Source organism: Myotis yumanensis, unplaced genomic scaffold, assembly GCF_028538775.1.
Source record: "Myotis yumanensis isolate MYYU_CA2020_CCGP unplaced genomic scaffold, mMyoYum1.0.hap1 SCAF_11, whole genome shotgun sequence".
Taxonomy (NCBI): domain Eukaryota; kingdom Metazoa; phylum Chordata; class Mammalia; order Chiroptera; family Vespertilionidae; genus Myotis; species Myotis yumanensis.
The window spans coordinates 44,024,104-44,041,012 of NW_027223762.1; the positions used below are offsets into that span (position 1 = coordinate 44,024,104).

The 16,909-nt window shown below is 44.1% G+C and overlaps 1 protein-coding gene and 1 long non-coding RNA gene across 2 annotated transcripts in view; one reads left to right on the plus strand and one right to left on the minus strand.

Moving 5' to 3' along the window:
• Positions 1-16,909, minus strand: part of LOC139020009 (uncharacterized) — a 51,810-nt gene that overhangs the window by 30,870 nt on the left and 4,031 nt on the right. The window contains exons 5-7 of the long non-coding RNA XR_011473181.1: positions 2,242-2,316; positions 2,096-2,143; positions 1,137-1,294 (exon numbers count right to left, since the gene is read on the minus strand). This is a non-coding gene — a long non-coding RNA (uncharacterized lncRNA). The remainder of the gene's footprint in view (positions 1-1,136; positions 1,295-2,095; positions 2,144-2,241; positions 2,317-16,909) is intronic.
• LOC139019578 (uncharacterized protein C2orf78-like) lies at positions 7,619-15,619 on the plus strand. Its single transcript, XM_070428567.1, has 5 exons — positions 7,619-7,735; positions 8,699-8,783; positions 11,926-12,687; positions 13,506-14,996; positions 15,234-15,619. Exons 1-5 carry the CDS (start codon positions 7,619-7,621, stop codon positions 15,617-15,619), a joined length of 2,841 nt encoding a protein of 946 aa, XP_070284668.1.

Here is a 16,909-nt window from a genome sequence, read left to right on the forward strand (position 1 = left end):
GGCCTGTCTTTTCTGACTTGTTTCATTGGTGAAGGAGATGCTATTCTGCTCCTTATTCTTCTTTTTCGCATATTATCGTTTTATTTATTTCAGAGAGGGAGAGATAATTTCCTTGTGTCTGTGGTTCCTTCCAGCTGTGTCTCTCCTGAATGGAAAGGAGCTCTAGTGCTCAGTGTCCAGTTAGAGAGGCCTAGACTGCTCCAGGCCTTACACTTGTCCATGGCCCCTTGTATTTACTGACGTTGGGACTGGAAAAAGCCCCTTCGAGTCTCAGCTGCTGTCCTCAACTTGGCCCCCAGTGCTCTCAGGTGACGACTGCTGGCACTGTGAAGGCCTCCTGTGCTCACGCCCATCAGATGCTTCCTCCTGTCTTGACACTCCCTCTGGTGCGATGCTGAGACCAGGCAGGTCTGTGCCCGGTGGTGGTTGTCTGTTCCACCCTCTTACTTTGGGGCTTCTACTTTCCTGGTAAATGCTACCTACCCATGGGCGTTTAGTTTGGATTTATCTAATGCCATGACAGGGTTTGGGGAGATTAACACTGCCACTGTCTCTGTCTTCCTTAAAATCTGCTCATCTTTTGACATGATTATTTTACTAGTAAATGTGACAGCCCTGAAATTATCAGTCCCCCAAAGCAGAGCTGCAGAGCCCATCTGCCCTACCCTCGTAGGACTCTGGGTCAGACAAGGCTTTCTGAGTCTCCTCTGTCTAAGGTGGCACCTCATGCTTGTATTTGCTTGGATCATGGTGTAAATAAGAAGGCAAAACACAGCTACCTGAAAAGCTCATGGGTACAGGGACATTTGGCCACCATGGGAGGGGAATAAACCTGTGGGCAGGGGGAGAGTCTGTAGGCAGCCACTGGTCAGGAATGTGTATCTTTTCATTCCCTCTTTCCTTCTTTTATCTTCTTTTTTAGACATGTACAAAACTGCATCTCCCATCTGCCCTCCTCCCCAGCCAAACATATACACAAACAAAACAAACAACTGATCCATGCAGTTTTCTTCATCTCAATTCATGGTAATGCCATTTCCCAAGTTGCTCAGTCCGGAAATCTTTGAAATCATATGACTCCTCTCTTACACTCTCCATCATTCATCCAGATCATCAGCAAATCCCATCTGCCTTACCTTCACATTGTATCAAGGACTTGTCCACTCCTGACCATTCTCCTCCACTTCCACTCTAGTCCAAGTCTCCATCATTTCCTGCCTGGATTACTGGGACAGCCTCCTAACTTGCAGTTTCCCAATCATTGTAGATCCACAGAGCCCATGGTGTCTCACCTCTATGCAAAAATAAAACAAAATAAAATAGTCCCATTTGGTAAGTAGTTAGGTGCCAACAATTTAATAAGTATTTGTGCCTGTAGTAGGCTGGACAGTGGACAGCCAAAGACAGCAGGTGCTCATCCCTGAAACCTGTATGTATTACTGTTTTACTTAAAAAAGGGTCTTTGTGAATGAAGGGTCTTCAGGTGGGAAGGTTATCCCGGACTATGAGGGTGAGCTGAGCCATAAATGCAATCTATGCGTCCATATCAAATGGAGGCAGAAGGAGATCGAATGCAGACAGAAGAGGGGAAGGTGATGTGACCATGGAAGCAAGAGGGCTCCAGGAAAGATTTCATAGAAAAATAGAATCTAATGAGTGCATCCTAGCCACATTAACAGAAATGTTCAATGGTGTTAGAGATGTGGAGGAAGAATTGGTGATTAAGTCCATAGGGAAAGAGACAGACAAATGAGACCAGAATGAGGGGGACAAAAGTAGTATAAGAAAGGAAACATAACCATGGTATACTATGGCTCAGAGCTGTGTATTTATCTCATACATAACTTGAACTTAAAATTTCTGATTTAACCAAAAGTTGGGGAACAACTATACTAAAAGGATGTGGTAACAGAAGTATGTGTGTCATGGGTATGAAAAAGCTAAATCCTCATCTTCCACTGTAAGAAGTCAATAGCATTAATGTATACAATATACTCTACTTAATTATAACTTCTTTTATTTCTTCCTTGTATAATAGAGCATTACAATGATTTTTTTTTCTTTAAAACTAAGTATGGAAGTAGGTTGTACTTACCTATGAATTTCATTTCAGGACAGTAAAAGGCAAAATACAAAGTATGTGCTATAAAAAGAGAAAATGGAGTGTGATGGGATAGAGAATCACTGTTCTACATGGTGAATTCAAATTTCTAAAAGAATATTGAATTAATTTTTGCTTACCTTTTTCAAAGGGACTTCAAAAGCAATGCTGGAGTCCCAGGCATCCTCCGTCCAACAGGGAGATAGTCTTGCCACCTGTTAATACATTTGTGTTAGCCAAATTCTCTTAGCCTTTCTCCCAGCACACACTGAGGACTCCTCAGTCTCCTCTTCTCTTTGCTCTGCTGTTCCATTTATCACCCCCAACGAGTTATCTGTACTTCCCCTCTTCCTGTTTCCCCATCTTGAAAACACGTACAAGGGAACAAAGAATGCAAAGGTCTCAACAAAGGAGGAATGCTTAACACCAGAGATTGCCAGAACTTCTATATCCCCGATCAAACCTAGCCTGGTCCTGAATACTAAGGTGGCATAAATACATAGATGTTAAGTGAAATGGTTCAAACTCAATTCTTTCACTTCACAGTTCATTTTTAATCCTCATACAACTGATGCCATCATTATTGGATCGGCAGGGAACTTCCAGTTCATATGGTAAAAAGAAAACCCCATAGAACGGTGACACTGAGCTGTGCTTAATAATGCTAGGAGTCACAGTGAGAAGTAATATTTGAGCTGACTTCTGTCGAATGAGTTAGAATGAACTGAGGTTGATTCGGTCTATCTGAAGCATTGGAAGTGAGGGCAAAAGTTGTACAAGTTGAGGCTGGAGAAGCAGGTTGGGTTCTAGACAGTACAGCGTACAGAGTCTTAAAGGCCGAGGTAAAGAGTTTTTTACTCTTTTTAAAATATATATATTTTTATTGATTTTAGAGAGGGAGGGAAAAACATCAATGATTACAGAGAATCACCAATCGGTTGCTCCCATACCCCACACCTGGGATCGAGCCCACACCCCGGCACATGGCCTGACCTCCAGGTTCATGGGTAGACGCTCAACCATGAGCCACGCCAGCTGGGAGGCTCAGTGATTGATGTTTTGAGGATATTATGAGCTATGGTCCAATCTGCCCACTAAAAAGATCTGTTATGGGAAGAATGGACTGGAAGGAAACAAGAGATGGATATACATGCACTAGGAAGGACCTAACTGCAATCGGTCTGGCAAGTTCTGGGTAAGACGCTGGGGGAGAAGCTGGAAGTCAAAAAGCTTCCCGGAGATAAAACAAAGGGGCTGTACTGAGGCACGAGGTGGAGGAAGGAAGGTCTGGAGGAATAAAGAAGGGTTCACTGGCCCTCAGCCTATGAACCGGGCCACGGTTGGGGGCGAGCAGGAGCCAGCAGATCAGTGATTCTCATCATTGATGTTTCTATTCCTCTCTTTCTTTCCCTTCCTCTCTGAAATCAATAAAAATATTTTTTAAAAAAGAAATAAGCAATAAGCAAAGGATCCACATTAATAATTTGAACCTAGAGAAAAAGATCACTCGAATGAGCCGTTAGGAAGCAACAGTGTGGCCTTTTTCGGTTAAAACAATACAAACCAACTTTTTCCATGAAAAATTCAGCGGTACTGGTGGGTTTCTTCCCCAATTCTCGTAGTTATTACATTATAAAATACCACAACTTCTGGTTGTGGTAATTAATGGGTGTCACCAAAACTGACAGTCCCATCTTTAAAAGCAGTCCCTCTGCATTTTACCCGAAGGGCAATGGCCAGGCCTCGCTTTTATATATTTTTGCCTTTTTATTTATTTTTTATTTATTGTTATTGAGCGTATTACAGATGACCCCACCACCACAAATCCTTTCGTGGCAGGACCTGGCTTTCTAAAGGATGGAAAAGTCAGAAACGCAGACGGTCCCCTGCAGCTCCTGTGGGCGGGGCAGCGACAGGATCAGGGCCTCCGGCAAAGGGCGGACAGGCTGGAGCGCGGGGCCACGCCAACGGGCAGAGACCGGAGAGGCGAAGCCCAGGCCGGGGCTGGGGCTGGGAGGGCCACGCCCAGGGCCCCAGCCACCTTACCTTTCGGGGATGTGGTTCCCGCCCTTCTTCTTGGCCGACGAACGTCCAGAAGAGGCGCGTCCCCGGCCCCAGCGGCTGTGGGCACGATGCCATTGGCTCATGTGGACCCCGAGAGACCGCCCGCCCGACGCCAAGAGCGCCCACGTCGCCAGCCCAACTCCGTGGAGCCAAAACAAGGTCCTCCACCGGCTGCTCCTACACAGACACTGCGCACGCGCCTCCCCCCAGGCTCCTGCCTAACGGGCACGCGCCGCCGGGGGCGATGACGTCACGCGCAGGCTGAATGAGAGGCGGGGTCAGTAAACAGGACTCGAGTGGCTGTGGCGCCCTCCTTAGCCGGCGGCCGGTAGCACAGGTCCATGAGTTCAAGTACAGACCCCGCAGAGTGCAATGCTGCAGCCCATGGAGTGAAAAGTTAAGTCCCGCCCGCCCAGTTCCCAGCGCGGTGCTCCCACATGTTTTCCAAGCGCTTACATTCACACTTACTGTCTAGTAGTGTATATAAATATTTATTAGTTCAAATATAGATACCCTCTATTTTATATAAACACAGCATACTACATCTATTCTACAATCTTTGAAATTTTTATGATTTTCCCAAAAATATATGTGTACATCTATTTTTTAAGATTGCATAGTATTCTACTGATTGTAAGTTTGTACCATTATTTATATAACTGATGGACTTCTAGTTGTTTGCAGCTTTTTTTATCCTCCAATACAGGCAGGCTGCAATGTAAACATCCTTAAACATATATACAACTATGTCTAAATTTCTAGAAGTAGAATATCTGGAATGAAGGATATGCAAACTTAAAAATTTGATAGATACTTCTTAATTACCCTTCAAAAATGTTGTGTTAACCTACACTCCCACTCACCATGAAACTCTTATGGAGTATCAATCATGTGCCAGGAAGTATGTATTTACATTTTAAAAACTGACCTCCAGAAATAATAACTGAGAGAGCCCTAGCTGGTTTGGCTCAGTGGACAGAGCATTGTTCTGCCAACTGAAGGGTGTCGGGTTCGATTCCAGTCAAGGGCATGTATCTAGGTTACAGGCTCAATTCCCTGCCCTGGTTGAGGCACGTGCAGGAGACAACCAATCCATGTGTCTCTCTCACATTGATGGTTCTCCCTCTGTCTCTCCCCCTCTCTTTCATTCTCTCTAAAATTTTATGGAAAAATATCTTCGGGTGAGGATTAACCAAAATAATAATAGTAATAATAACTGAGAGAGACAGGAGTAGAGCTCAAGTCTAAGATTTCCATACACCATCAGGCATAGAGACCTGTATCTGTTTCAAAACCTCTCAGTTCTGCTAGAAGTGAAACAACAAGTAACAGGATGTCCTAGAGTAGGTCTGAAGGCAGAATAAAATGCCAAATTTCAGATTAAGCTATATATAATTATAATAGAAAATGTTTTGGGTGTTTTAATTTTTAGTTTCTAAAAGTACCTTATATACACTGTTACTAATCTTTACAACCATTTGAGATCTGGGTAAACTGAGGATCAGAAAGGTCAGTTATTGAATAAAGGAATGAATGAATGTGTAACAAGATCATTAGTTTTAACATTTCTGGGACAATCGTATTCTAACAAAGTTTATATGCACTAGCATTTATAATTCTGAAAACTTCCACATAATGAAAAATCCTATATAATAAAAGGGTAATATGCAAATTGACCCTAACAGCAGAGCGGCTGGGAATCACTGGTCACTATGACACACACTGACCACCAGGGGGCAGATGCTCAATGCAGGAGCTGCCCCCTGGTGGTCAGTGTGCTCCCACAGGGGTAGCTCTGCTCAGCCACAAGCCAGGCTGACGGCTGCCAGTACAGTGGTGGTGGTGGGAGCCTCGCCCGCCTCCTCAGCAGCGCTAAGGATGTCCGACTGCAGCTAGGCCTGCTCCTCGCTAGCAAAGGACATCCCCCTGAGGGCTCCTGGGCTACCAGAGGGATGTCTGACTGCCAGCTTAGGCCCAATCCCCAAGGGAGCGGGCCTAAGCCAGCATGTGGTCATTCCCCGAGGGGTCCCAGACTGCGAGAGGGCACAGGCCGGGCTGAGGGACCCTCCTGAGTGCACAAATGTTTGTGCACTGGGCCTCTAGTAGTTTAATATTAGTAAATTGCTATTTGAAAAAAATATGTAAATTAGCACAGCACAGTTTGCACAATTTGTACAATTAGTCACATTCAAATTTAGTGTCAAAACCAAAATATTTGGGCACAACATTTTTTTAAAAAATAAGTTTAAACCATATGTCTACACCACAACACCCCTCAGTGTATTTCTTCTCAGATAAGTATCATCCTATCATCCCCCATCTTTGAAAACACTCATCTCATAAAAGGAAAAGTACTTCTATAAATGAAATATGTCTCTTTGTAGATTCCATCTATGAGCTATCGTCTCTTGGCTCTTGCCATCTTGTATCACACATTCCTACTCACTGGCATAAAAAAGCCCCCAGGTAGGTTGACCTAGGCACCCCTAAAAGCTTACCATCAAGAAAAATGACTAGATCCATAGATTTCCTTCCCCAAACCAGCTTACTCCATGTAGAGAGTGAAGCAAAAGTAGGTTTACACTTGTGACTACACGAAATAGAGATTCTTCTTGTATTATTCACTAATTATTGTATTATTCCCTATGAACAACTGTACACTTGCTTTTGCCCCACCCTGTATAAGTCATTAGCAACTTAGCCCTAACCCAGAGTCACCAGGGTGGTTAGTGGGAAAAGCACTCACTAGGGGGCAGAGAACAAGGGCAACCCAGGCAAGCTCAGGCTAAGTGCACACCTCTCTTCTTTATGCTCAGGGCCACAGTACAACTCACCACAGTGCCCTTTTCACACACTCCCTGTGGACAAAACCAGAGCTTGGTACAGAGCATAAAAACAATCCCTATTTTACTAATATAACCAATGAATGACATAAGTGACAAAAACAAAAATATATTTAGGCTTATTCTCTCTAGTGGACAGAGCTCTTGCTCTGTATACTTTCACATTGCCTGTTCCCTGTTCCTCATGCAAGTCCTGTCTTTATTATTCTCTTCATTTCTGTCTGGCCTTGCACCCAAGCATGGCAGACAGAGAATCCTAGAGGCCCAAAATTCTACAGCGGCTGTTTGCAAGGGGGAGGAGACTACAGTAACTGTCATACTGGATACACTTTATGGGAGAAGGAAAGGGGAAATATCGTGAATGCCTCTCATGTATACAAATGCAGGATGGCAGGAAGCCTACATAGCCCAAGAAACCAGAGGGAGCAGATTATGTGCAGAAGAACTGCAATCAAAGGCTAGAAGAGGAAAGGTTTGCAGTCAGCTGGCTCCTAGCTCTTTGGTATTTGCTTCTAATGGGCAGAGTCCACTTTGGGACGCATCAGACACTGAAAAGAAGACTCCAGCTGCTGCTGGAAGTTGCCAGGAAGTAACATCCATGAGTGTAAGAATGCAAGAACAAAGCTCGTCTAGAAACACTGCCTACAATGAAGAAGAAGAAGAAGAAGAAAGGGAGAGAAGAGAGATGCAAGCCCAATCTGGCCTGTCCCAGCCCAGCCCAAGGAAGGTAGGATTCAAGAAGAAACTAAAAGAGAAGAGCCTTGGACCACATCATTCTCCACAACATGCACTCAACAAACTTCATTTTACTCTTTAACCAAGTCACAAAAGAGCTTCCTCCACCCCCACCCCCACCCCAAATCCTCATCTGAGGATATTCTTTTCCGCTGATTCTGAGAGAGTGAAAGGGAAGGGAGGAGGATGGAGATAGAGAGAGAAATATCGATTTCAGAGAGACACACTAACTGGTTGCCTCCTTCATGTGTCCCCACTGAGGGGTAGGGAGCGAATCTGCAACTGAGGTATGTGCCCTTGCCTGGCAATGCAACCTATGACCCTTCGGTCTGAGGGCTGATGCTCTAATCACTGAGCCAAACCAGCCAGGGTGCAAAAGAGCTCTTTAATTCCTCCCTTTGCTCCCCAAAGTTGCAGTAAATTCACTAGTTACTAGTAGATGGACAGATACAATTTGTGCACAATTGCAATGGTGCAACCTCGATAACCCTTTCTGTTCTCTCTTAGGATATTAAATATATATATAATGATAAATATATGTCATACAACATAATATAGAGAATAAAAGTACTAGTTAATTATATTAATGGATGTCTTTAAGAAACACTGAGATCATTTCCCTAACACACGAACCTGGGGAAAGTGGGACTATCACATTTGTCTTGTCAACTAGCACATCTACCCCAGAGCCCAGCCATTTAGGGGTTGGCTGAGCTCCCCTACTGCTCCCTCCATCCAATCTTGTCTTCTTGTTGGGGATCTGACCTCCCTATTGGCCTTCGCATCCCTTTAAACTGCCTGCTTTGTGACATCATTCTCCCACCAAACCTACCACCACCTGGCAGAATCTTGGGGTTTCCATGGAGTTGTCAGTAAATACATTTGGATCATCGCAACTGACCAATGACCAGTATCCAGTGACAGTGTGACCAGTAACCTTCGTACTGCAAACAAGCGCTCTTTGGCTTCACCCACTCAGACATCCTCATCCCTTGCATCTACAATTCATAAAATTTCCTCTTCTTCTCTGACCATGTCAGGTAAGGAAAGAAACTTTTAAAAGTTTCTCATGAGATATTTTTGCCCCTAAAATTAGCAGTAGACTCAAAATAGCATAAAGAAAGGAAATATTGATCTAGAAATCCAGAGACCTAATTTCACTTTTGATTTTGATACTTACTAGCTATGTGACTTGGGACAAGTCATTGACTCACAAAATCTGTTCATCCCTCATCTGTTACATTAGGATTTCAGATTGGTTGTTCTCTCTATTCCCTTTCTTTTCTAATATTGAGTTTTAAAGACACCCATATAGAAAATAAAATCAAGACTTCTGGAATGCGTTTGAATAGAAACACAGAGGATATATATGTATATGTATATATAGTCTCTGGTATAAGGGTCTCTCACCACTAATGTTTCAACTTTAGTATTGTCAGTTTAGTGCAGTTCAAAAAGTAATATTCACCTATTTTTGGAGTTTTCTATCCAAACTAGGTGAAAGGGGAAAATAGGGAGAGAAGATGAAGAGTACTAGGCTATAGTGAGGCAAGTATTTAAATGTGAGAAAGTTTAGGATTGCTTTCATCAGCACGGGCCCACAGGAACCAAGGGGGTGAGACACATAAGCATGAAGGAGGGGAAACTGTAAGAATGAAGGAGGAGGCATTGGAAGAGCTCTCAAGAGCAAAAAGGGGTCGTTTTACAATGGAATGCTGAAGGCAACCAAGGATTTTAAATTAAAGCAGAGCGCGTAGAGTGAAATCTGCTCAGAGTAGGGCAAAATAGAGTTGATTTTAGTCAGTGCTTACATTAATGGACTAGGAAGGAAAGTAAGGCTGGAATAGGGTATCAGTAGGCAAAGCAGCTTATCAGCAAAGTTACATTCAGTTGTCTGTGTTTTTCTATTGCCTCTCTGAACACACAGATGACAGTTTTGAGTATCAACGTTTAAAAACATGTGTTTTAGAAATTATGGTTCCTGTAAGCAAGAAATTAATAAAGGTGGTTATCTAGGGGGCTGGAGGAAAACATAATTTTCAGTGTTTCACTTCCTTCTGATATTTAAACTATGTAGATGTTTTTTGTCACTTAAAAAGAAAATTAAGATTAAAAATTGATATGTCCTAACCTGAACCAGAAAGACCAATTCCTTTGTGTGATAAGCATGTTCCACACTGAGAAACAGCCATCATCTCCCTTAGATCTTAGCTACCTAAGAAGGAAAAGAAAAGGTCAAACCCCACATCTCTAACTTCACGTGTATCTAAAACCAATCTTGTGGGGTCTCTTGACGATTCCTAGAGTAAATTTTTAAAAATTTTTTTTTATTGCTTAAAGTATTACAAAGGGTATTACATATGTGTCCTTTCCTACAGTAAATTTTTATTTAATTAAAGTCTAGTGATGATGGCTTTTAAGACTTTCCTGGATGTTGAAGATGATGAAAATCTAGGTTTTAAGATAAACATATAGATTTTCAGGATACTCTTTTAAGTGTTTTTTCTGTTTGTCATGTGGTTATATTAATTGAAATATATATTTCTACTAGACTTACTATCTGTTACTTGCTGGGTAATATTCAGAAAAAAACATGAACAATCACATTAATGGAATTCTTTTTGCTCTGATTTATAGCAATTTTTACAGAAATATCTGCCTACATATATTGGGGCTACTTATACATCAACATTTATGGTTTGTTATGCAGTTTTTACTGATATATCTTCTTTCTCCACATGGCTAGAAATTTTTTCAAAATCATCTTGTATTGTGCGCTGTTCTATGGTTAATAGTATTCACTAAAACAGCATAGGCAATATTCACTTTTATAACGTGTGTATAAAATAGAACATCATTTACTAGCAAATTTTTATGCTTTGATTTTTGCTATGTGCCACAATTTTCATTAATATTTATATATATTTCTAGTTATGTGATATATATTGTTCATGATTTTTCTCTTTGTCTTTCCATAACTTAAATGTTCTTTCATATAAATCTTATCCTATATAATAAAAGGCTAATATGCAAATCAACCCAACAGTGGAAGGACCCTTGGTATGACGCACACTGACCACCAGGGGGCAGACGCTCAACACAGGAGCTGCTCCCTGGTGGTCAGTGTGCTCCCACAGGGGAAATGCTGCTCAGCCAGAAGCCCTGAGCCAAGTGCAGTGGTGGGAACCTCTCCCACCTTCGAGGCAGCACTAAGGTTGGCCGACTGATGGCTTAAGCCATCAGTTGGACATCCCCCCAAGGGATCCTGGAATGCAAGAGGGCACAGGCCAGGCTGAGGGGCCTCCCGACTGCACAAATTTTGTACACTGGCTCTCTAGTGTAATATAATACTTCTCAAGTATTATTGTTACTATTATTATAATGACTTTATGGATGAGTAACTCAAAACATGGACAGTTTCAATAATGTTTTTCTTTCAAAAAGCACTTCTTGAGAAACTCACTCCCCCATAGCCATTTTGAGGTAGGATCAGAAACTAGGCTTGAAGAGGGTAAGAATGACACTTCAAATTTACCCACTGCACTGAGCTACATGTAAGTTCCAGGGACTAGCATGTGAACTTTCAGGCAGCACGAGGCACTGAAGATTACAGTGGCAATAGCTGTACTGTTTTCCATGGACAAAACTCCGCATCTGTACTAAAAGCCCCATTGCTCCCGGTTTGTGGCAGTGTAATGCTTAGAGAAGAGCTTGAGTAAGGGAGTCAGGATTCTTAGGTTATGTAACACGGTAATAATACAGGCACAATGAGAGAACTTGAACAAGTCTATCTGGCCTCTCTGAGCTTCAGTTTTCACGCTCATAAAATGAGAATGTTAGAACTCAGGTTCTCTAAAGAATCCTGGTTCTAAAATGCTTCGATTCTAGGAAAGAGCACACAAATCAATACTAGTAGAGGCTCAAGGGAAAGGTAGGGCAGAGAGTGGTTGCCTCTACCGTAGAGAATGTATGAACCACTTGGTTCTCTTGCACATTTTGCCCACATTGGGAGCACAGGCAGTTAATACAGAAGAGTAGCAAACTGTTCCAGCACTTACAACCAGCATAAGCTGTTTGATTTTTGACACCTCAGTGAGTATTGGTATTAATCTTAAGATGATCCTATTATGCAAACATAGCGATTCCCTTTGATTTTTTCATCACCCTCTCTGTTCCCCACAGAGAATTTCCAAAATCCACCTTTACTTGGAACTTCAAAGTCTCTGCAGCTCTCTCTTCCTGTGGGGAGCACTGCAGCCTCCCTCACAGGACGAGTCTGCAGTCTCCCCAGAGTCTCTGCTCCAGCCGTCACGTCAGCATGGCTCCTACCATCAGTCTCTGGCACCTCTTTCCAACCTCTCATGGGTAGTGCCTACCTTTACCAACATTCTAGCACAACTATGTTGTCTGGAGTTACCGGCCAGAGCCAGATCTCCACTCCAGCTGCTTCCAATACTGGTATTTTTGAGTGGGCGCTCACAGGAGGCACTGCAAAGAAGTCCTCATCCATCCGAGACTTCACGGTGACTGTCATTGACCAGGACACAGCTGTTTCTTCCATGTCGATGGCATCCCAGTACAATAAAACCTCAGATGCCACTAACATGGTGCCTCTGTATCCATCACTTTCTGCCAGCCTTGTTCACGGGGCATCATCTCAGATTCCAAATCAGGGACAGAGCTGGTCACTTCCCTACCAGGAAGGAAGCCAGCTCTATTACTACAATCAAGGCACACTGGGCCCTCTGCTCTCTGCAGAACGTGGCCCCTACCTGCAATCCTATGGCTCTGTGTCTTACACAGAGAGCAGGGCCTCTGCCCCTCAACCAGAAATGGTCATGGTACTAAAGGAGGTCCAGCCCACAAATGTGATACCACCGGCCTCCACCTCTGCAATCTACTACTCAGTGCCTGCTCAACCCATCACAGAGACAAGTTTTCAAGGTGAGTTCAAACAGCAAGAAGGAAGAGGAACGGGGTCACCCGGGAACTGGTGAGTCCACAGACAGGGAGACTTTAAGTCCGGTGACTTTGTAACTGCCACCCTCAGTCAGTGCTCCCCATTTCCAGACTCTATGGGAACACCTCATAGAGAAGGGAAGGTGGACACTGCATTGGCCATGTATGAGAACTGAAGAGCATACAAAGGGGTCCCACACTATTCACTCCCTTACCTACTAGTCCCCCTCTACTACAACAGTTTCATGGACTCTCTTGATTTATTGCTTCAGTGTCTTTAGAAAGAATTTCAGAACTCTTACTGCGATAGTGGTAGTTTAACTTTCCCTCACTTCTTAATTCATGCCAGGTTTTAAGACCTTGTGTTCCATGATCTTGTCCAAAGCAAGCAGGCTAGAAATCTGCCCTTGCTTATGTATTTGATCAGGAAGAGCTCCATTCCCTCCCCTACTCCATTGGTTAAGTCTTATTTCCTCAGGAAAGGGAGAGAACTAAAAGGACTCCATATGTACAATGCTAGCTTTGTAAAACATTTTTAATCACTTACTTTTTATTTGATTTATCACAACCCTGTCAAATACACAGAATACCATGAAACAATGACATCAAATGATCCCTAGTGAGAACTAGAACAGTTGTCTCCTTTCTCATAGCACAGGGAGCTGTCCATGATCCTTAAGAAAAGCTGGTAGGAATGCCTTTCCCATTGTTGGAAGGAACATGGTTGCTGCATTGGTGGTGACAGGGGAGCACCCAGGGGTGGTGCGCAGAGACTGACTGGCTTCTCCTTGATTCCTTTGTAGTGATGGAGACTTCCCTGGGGATGAAGACTTCCCTCGGACTGCAACCTCTGAGCCAAACATTTTGTCTACCACAAACCCCAGAAATCCCCAAGTCTTGTAGTGGCACCAATATCCAGATGCTTGACAGCAACCCACCACCCGAGCTAGGGGACATTTCAATGGCAGCTCCAGTCCAGAGTCCTAGTATTTACCTGGCACTGCCTCCAGCTCCAAGCCAGGAACAGAAAGAGAATAGGAATTTGGAGGACATGAAAACCGTGCTTTCAAAGCCTCTGGATGCTTACCAGATCCCAACAGAAAACCAAGAGCCTCCACTGCTCCCTTTAGAAATCCCCGACATTCCCCAGCTTCTGGCCTGCTTTGATCCCCTTGGCCAGGAGGAGCAGCCTGGTTGGGAAAACGCTGGTCTGGGAAAGAACAGCCTGAGTCTTAAGGACCAAGGGACACTTGAAAATGGGACTGAATCCAATGATGGCTTTGCAGACATCGCTACACTGGTGGAGGATATTCAGCTTCCAGTGGTCCTAAATTCCTTGGATGAACTTGATCAATCCAAAGGTCCCAAGGTGATCCAAACCAAAGATACCAGAGCCATCAATTTGAATGAGGTGCAGAAAACAAGTGTCATTAATGCTCCCTCTGAGCTGATCAATGGTGCTCCCATAGTCAAAATCCAGCCTGAGAATCCAGATGGCAGGTTGGTGGGAGAAGTGGCTGTTTCCAATGCTGCAGCCAGTGACAGGGCTCCTGAAAACAGGGCCAAGAACTCTAACAAACCTCAGAAAGCTGCCCCCAGCAGGACCAGCAAAACCAAGAGCCATGGGCAAGAAAAGGCCAAAAGAACCAGAGAAAACAACCCCAAGAAAACTGAAGAGAGTAAGCAGTCAGGGAACAAAGTCAAGGCAGAGGAGAAGCCAAACATTCCAAAGATGAAACGGAAGAAATACCACCCTGAGCTGACCCAAGAGACCTTCAAAAAGCCCCGAAGCTCCCTGGGTATGCATATGCTGGAGTCTGTGCAGGTTTTTCATGCCCTGGGGAGGAAGAGTGATAAGAAAACTGAACTCTCTTCCTCCCGGGCCCTGGGACACTCAAGCAACCCCAAAGGCCCCCAGCCATCCCTAGCTATCAGACAATGGCTGGATACCCCCCGTGAGGGCAAAGGTCCTGAGAAAGCTCCAGTCAAACGCCAGAAACCAGATGGCAGTGCTGAAAAGGAGTGTTCATCTCCATCTGAGTACGAGCTGCCACCGCCTGGGAAGGTCAAGTTGGTACCTTTGATTTTTCCAACTTTGGACAAGCCCCAAGCTCGACCTGTTCCTCGCAGGCCACTGTCTCTGGCATCACGTCGGCCCGCTGGGGCTAACCGGGCCCAGCCTGGTTCTAAGTCAGCTCAACTTACTGCAGTCAATTCATCCCAGACAACATCTGCATCTATGATGGGTCCTGCCAGACCAGCTCTGCCAATTTCAACCAATCCTGATCAGCCTGGTTCTAACTCAGCTCAACATGCTGCAGTCAATTCATCCCAGCCAACCCCAGCATCTATGAGAGGTCCTGCCAGACCAGCTCAGCCAGTTTTGGTGAACCCAGTCCAACCAGATTTGACCAACCCTGTTGAGTCTGGTTCTAATTCAGCTCAACTTACTGCAGTGAATTCATCCCAGCCAACTCCTGCATCTTTGACAGGTCCTGCTAAACCTATTCCAACCAATTCAGTCCGACCAGGTTGGACCAACCCTACCCAGCCTAGTGTCCCTCAGTGTGATGCTTCTAGACCTGTGCCCTACAAAACATCAACTTGCACTTCTTTCCAGGGGGAGCCAGTTCGCACTACGGTGAACAAGCCCTGGACCCCACCCAAACCTCAAAACCAATGGCTTCTCCAGGATTTTGCCTGTCAGCGAATTCCATGGAGGAAACCTGATGTTTCTGGGCCAGTAATGTCAACGCCCATCACAAAGGAGCAGAGGCCAGAGAGGGAGGCTATGAAGAGGAAAGCTCAACTTGAGCGGGAGAATGCTGCCAAATTCACCTCGCTGGGGAAAGTGCAATATTTCATCGAGAGAGAAAAAGAAATGGACATTTCTCGATACTATGGCTATGCAAAATAAGAGGTGCTAGGAGTGTTGGTGCCTCGCTGGATACCTACTGTTTTCCCATAGATAGATAGATTTAAATTTCTCTATTCTGGTATATTTTAAATCTTAACAAAATTGAATAAGTAAATGTAGTGGAATTCATAGATAAGTAATAAAGAAGCGTTTTGAGTTTTGAGATGCTCTTAACTGTGGCTTTCTTTGGTGGGGGTGTGGATCAAAAGCTGCATGAGAACAAAAGAATTGGTAGTTGGATGGGCAAATGAGGGACAAGGGGTAAGAACTGAGGAAACAGAAAGAACTTTGTCTATGGCCATAAAGGCTAAAAGGGGAGAGATGGATTTATAAAAAGGAGCAGGAGGTGGGGGGATGGTAGAAGTGAGATGCAGGGTCTGGGGTTAGGGTTAAAAAGATAAAATCTGAATAGAGTTGAAAATGGCGGATGAGTCTAGATTGATCAGGAGAAAGAGAAAAAGTCTCTCGTGGAGGCCGGTCTTAGGTCTCATGCCCACCAGATAAGTATTTTAGAAAACACATAGTTGGTACATTTCCCAAAGGTTTGGGTTGCCTTTTCCATGTCCTACTGTAGTTGGGGAAGGTGAGGACAAATCAAGGGAATCTACCAGATGCGTGGCTAGGGGGCAGCTGATAACAGGGGCCCAGGCTAGTGAACTGCTATAGAAGGAGGCTCACCCTACTGGGTAAAAACGTTGTATACTCAATACTAATGCACCATGTCCATTAATGCACTATTTATTATATTTAATTTAGTCTTCATTTCTAAAATTTCTCTTTTCTTTTTAATTCTGTCCTGAGTTCTATCATCTCACCTAATTCTGATTTATGGTATTCTTTCACCTTTTTCTTTTATTATAGTAATAAATCCCCTACTGGGGATCGAACCTGCAACCTGGGCATGTGCCCTTGACCAGAGGTGAACCCAGGATCCTTCAGTCTGCAGGCTGATGCTCTATCCACTGAGCCAAACAGGCTTGGGCTAGCAGCTTACAGGTTTTATCTGTTTTGTGGGCCTGTCTTTTCTGACTTGTTTCATTGGTGAAGGAGATGCTATTCTGCTCCTTCTTCTTCTTTTTCGCATATTATCGTTTTATTTATTTCAGAGAGGGAGAGATAATTTCCTTGTGTCTGTGGTTCCTTCCAGATGTGTCTCTCCTGAATGGAATGGAGCTCTAGTGCTCAGTGTCCAGGTAGAGAGGCCTAGACTGCTCCAGGCCTTACACTTGTCCATGGCCCCTTGTATTTACTGACGTTGGGACTGGAAAAAGCCCCTTCCAGTCTCAGCTG

Coding starts and splice junctions, on each gene's coding strand:
- LOC139019578 (XM_070428567.1), top strand. CDS start 7,619: ATGCAAGAACAAAGCTCGTCTAGAAACACTGCCTACAATGAAGAAGAA. Junction 7,736..8,698: donor CCCAGCCCAGCCCAAGGAAG/GTAGGATTCAAG, acceptor ACTGCAAACAAG/CGCTCTTTGGCTTCACCCAC. Junction 14,997..15,233: donor AACCAATCCTGATCAGCCTG/GTTCTAACTCAG, acceptor CAGTCCGACCAG/GTTGGACCAACCCTACCCAG.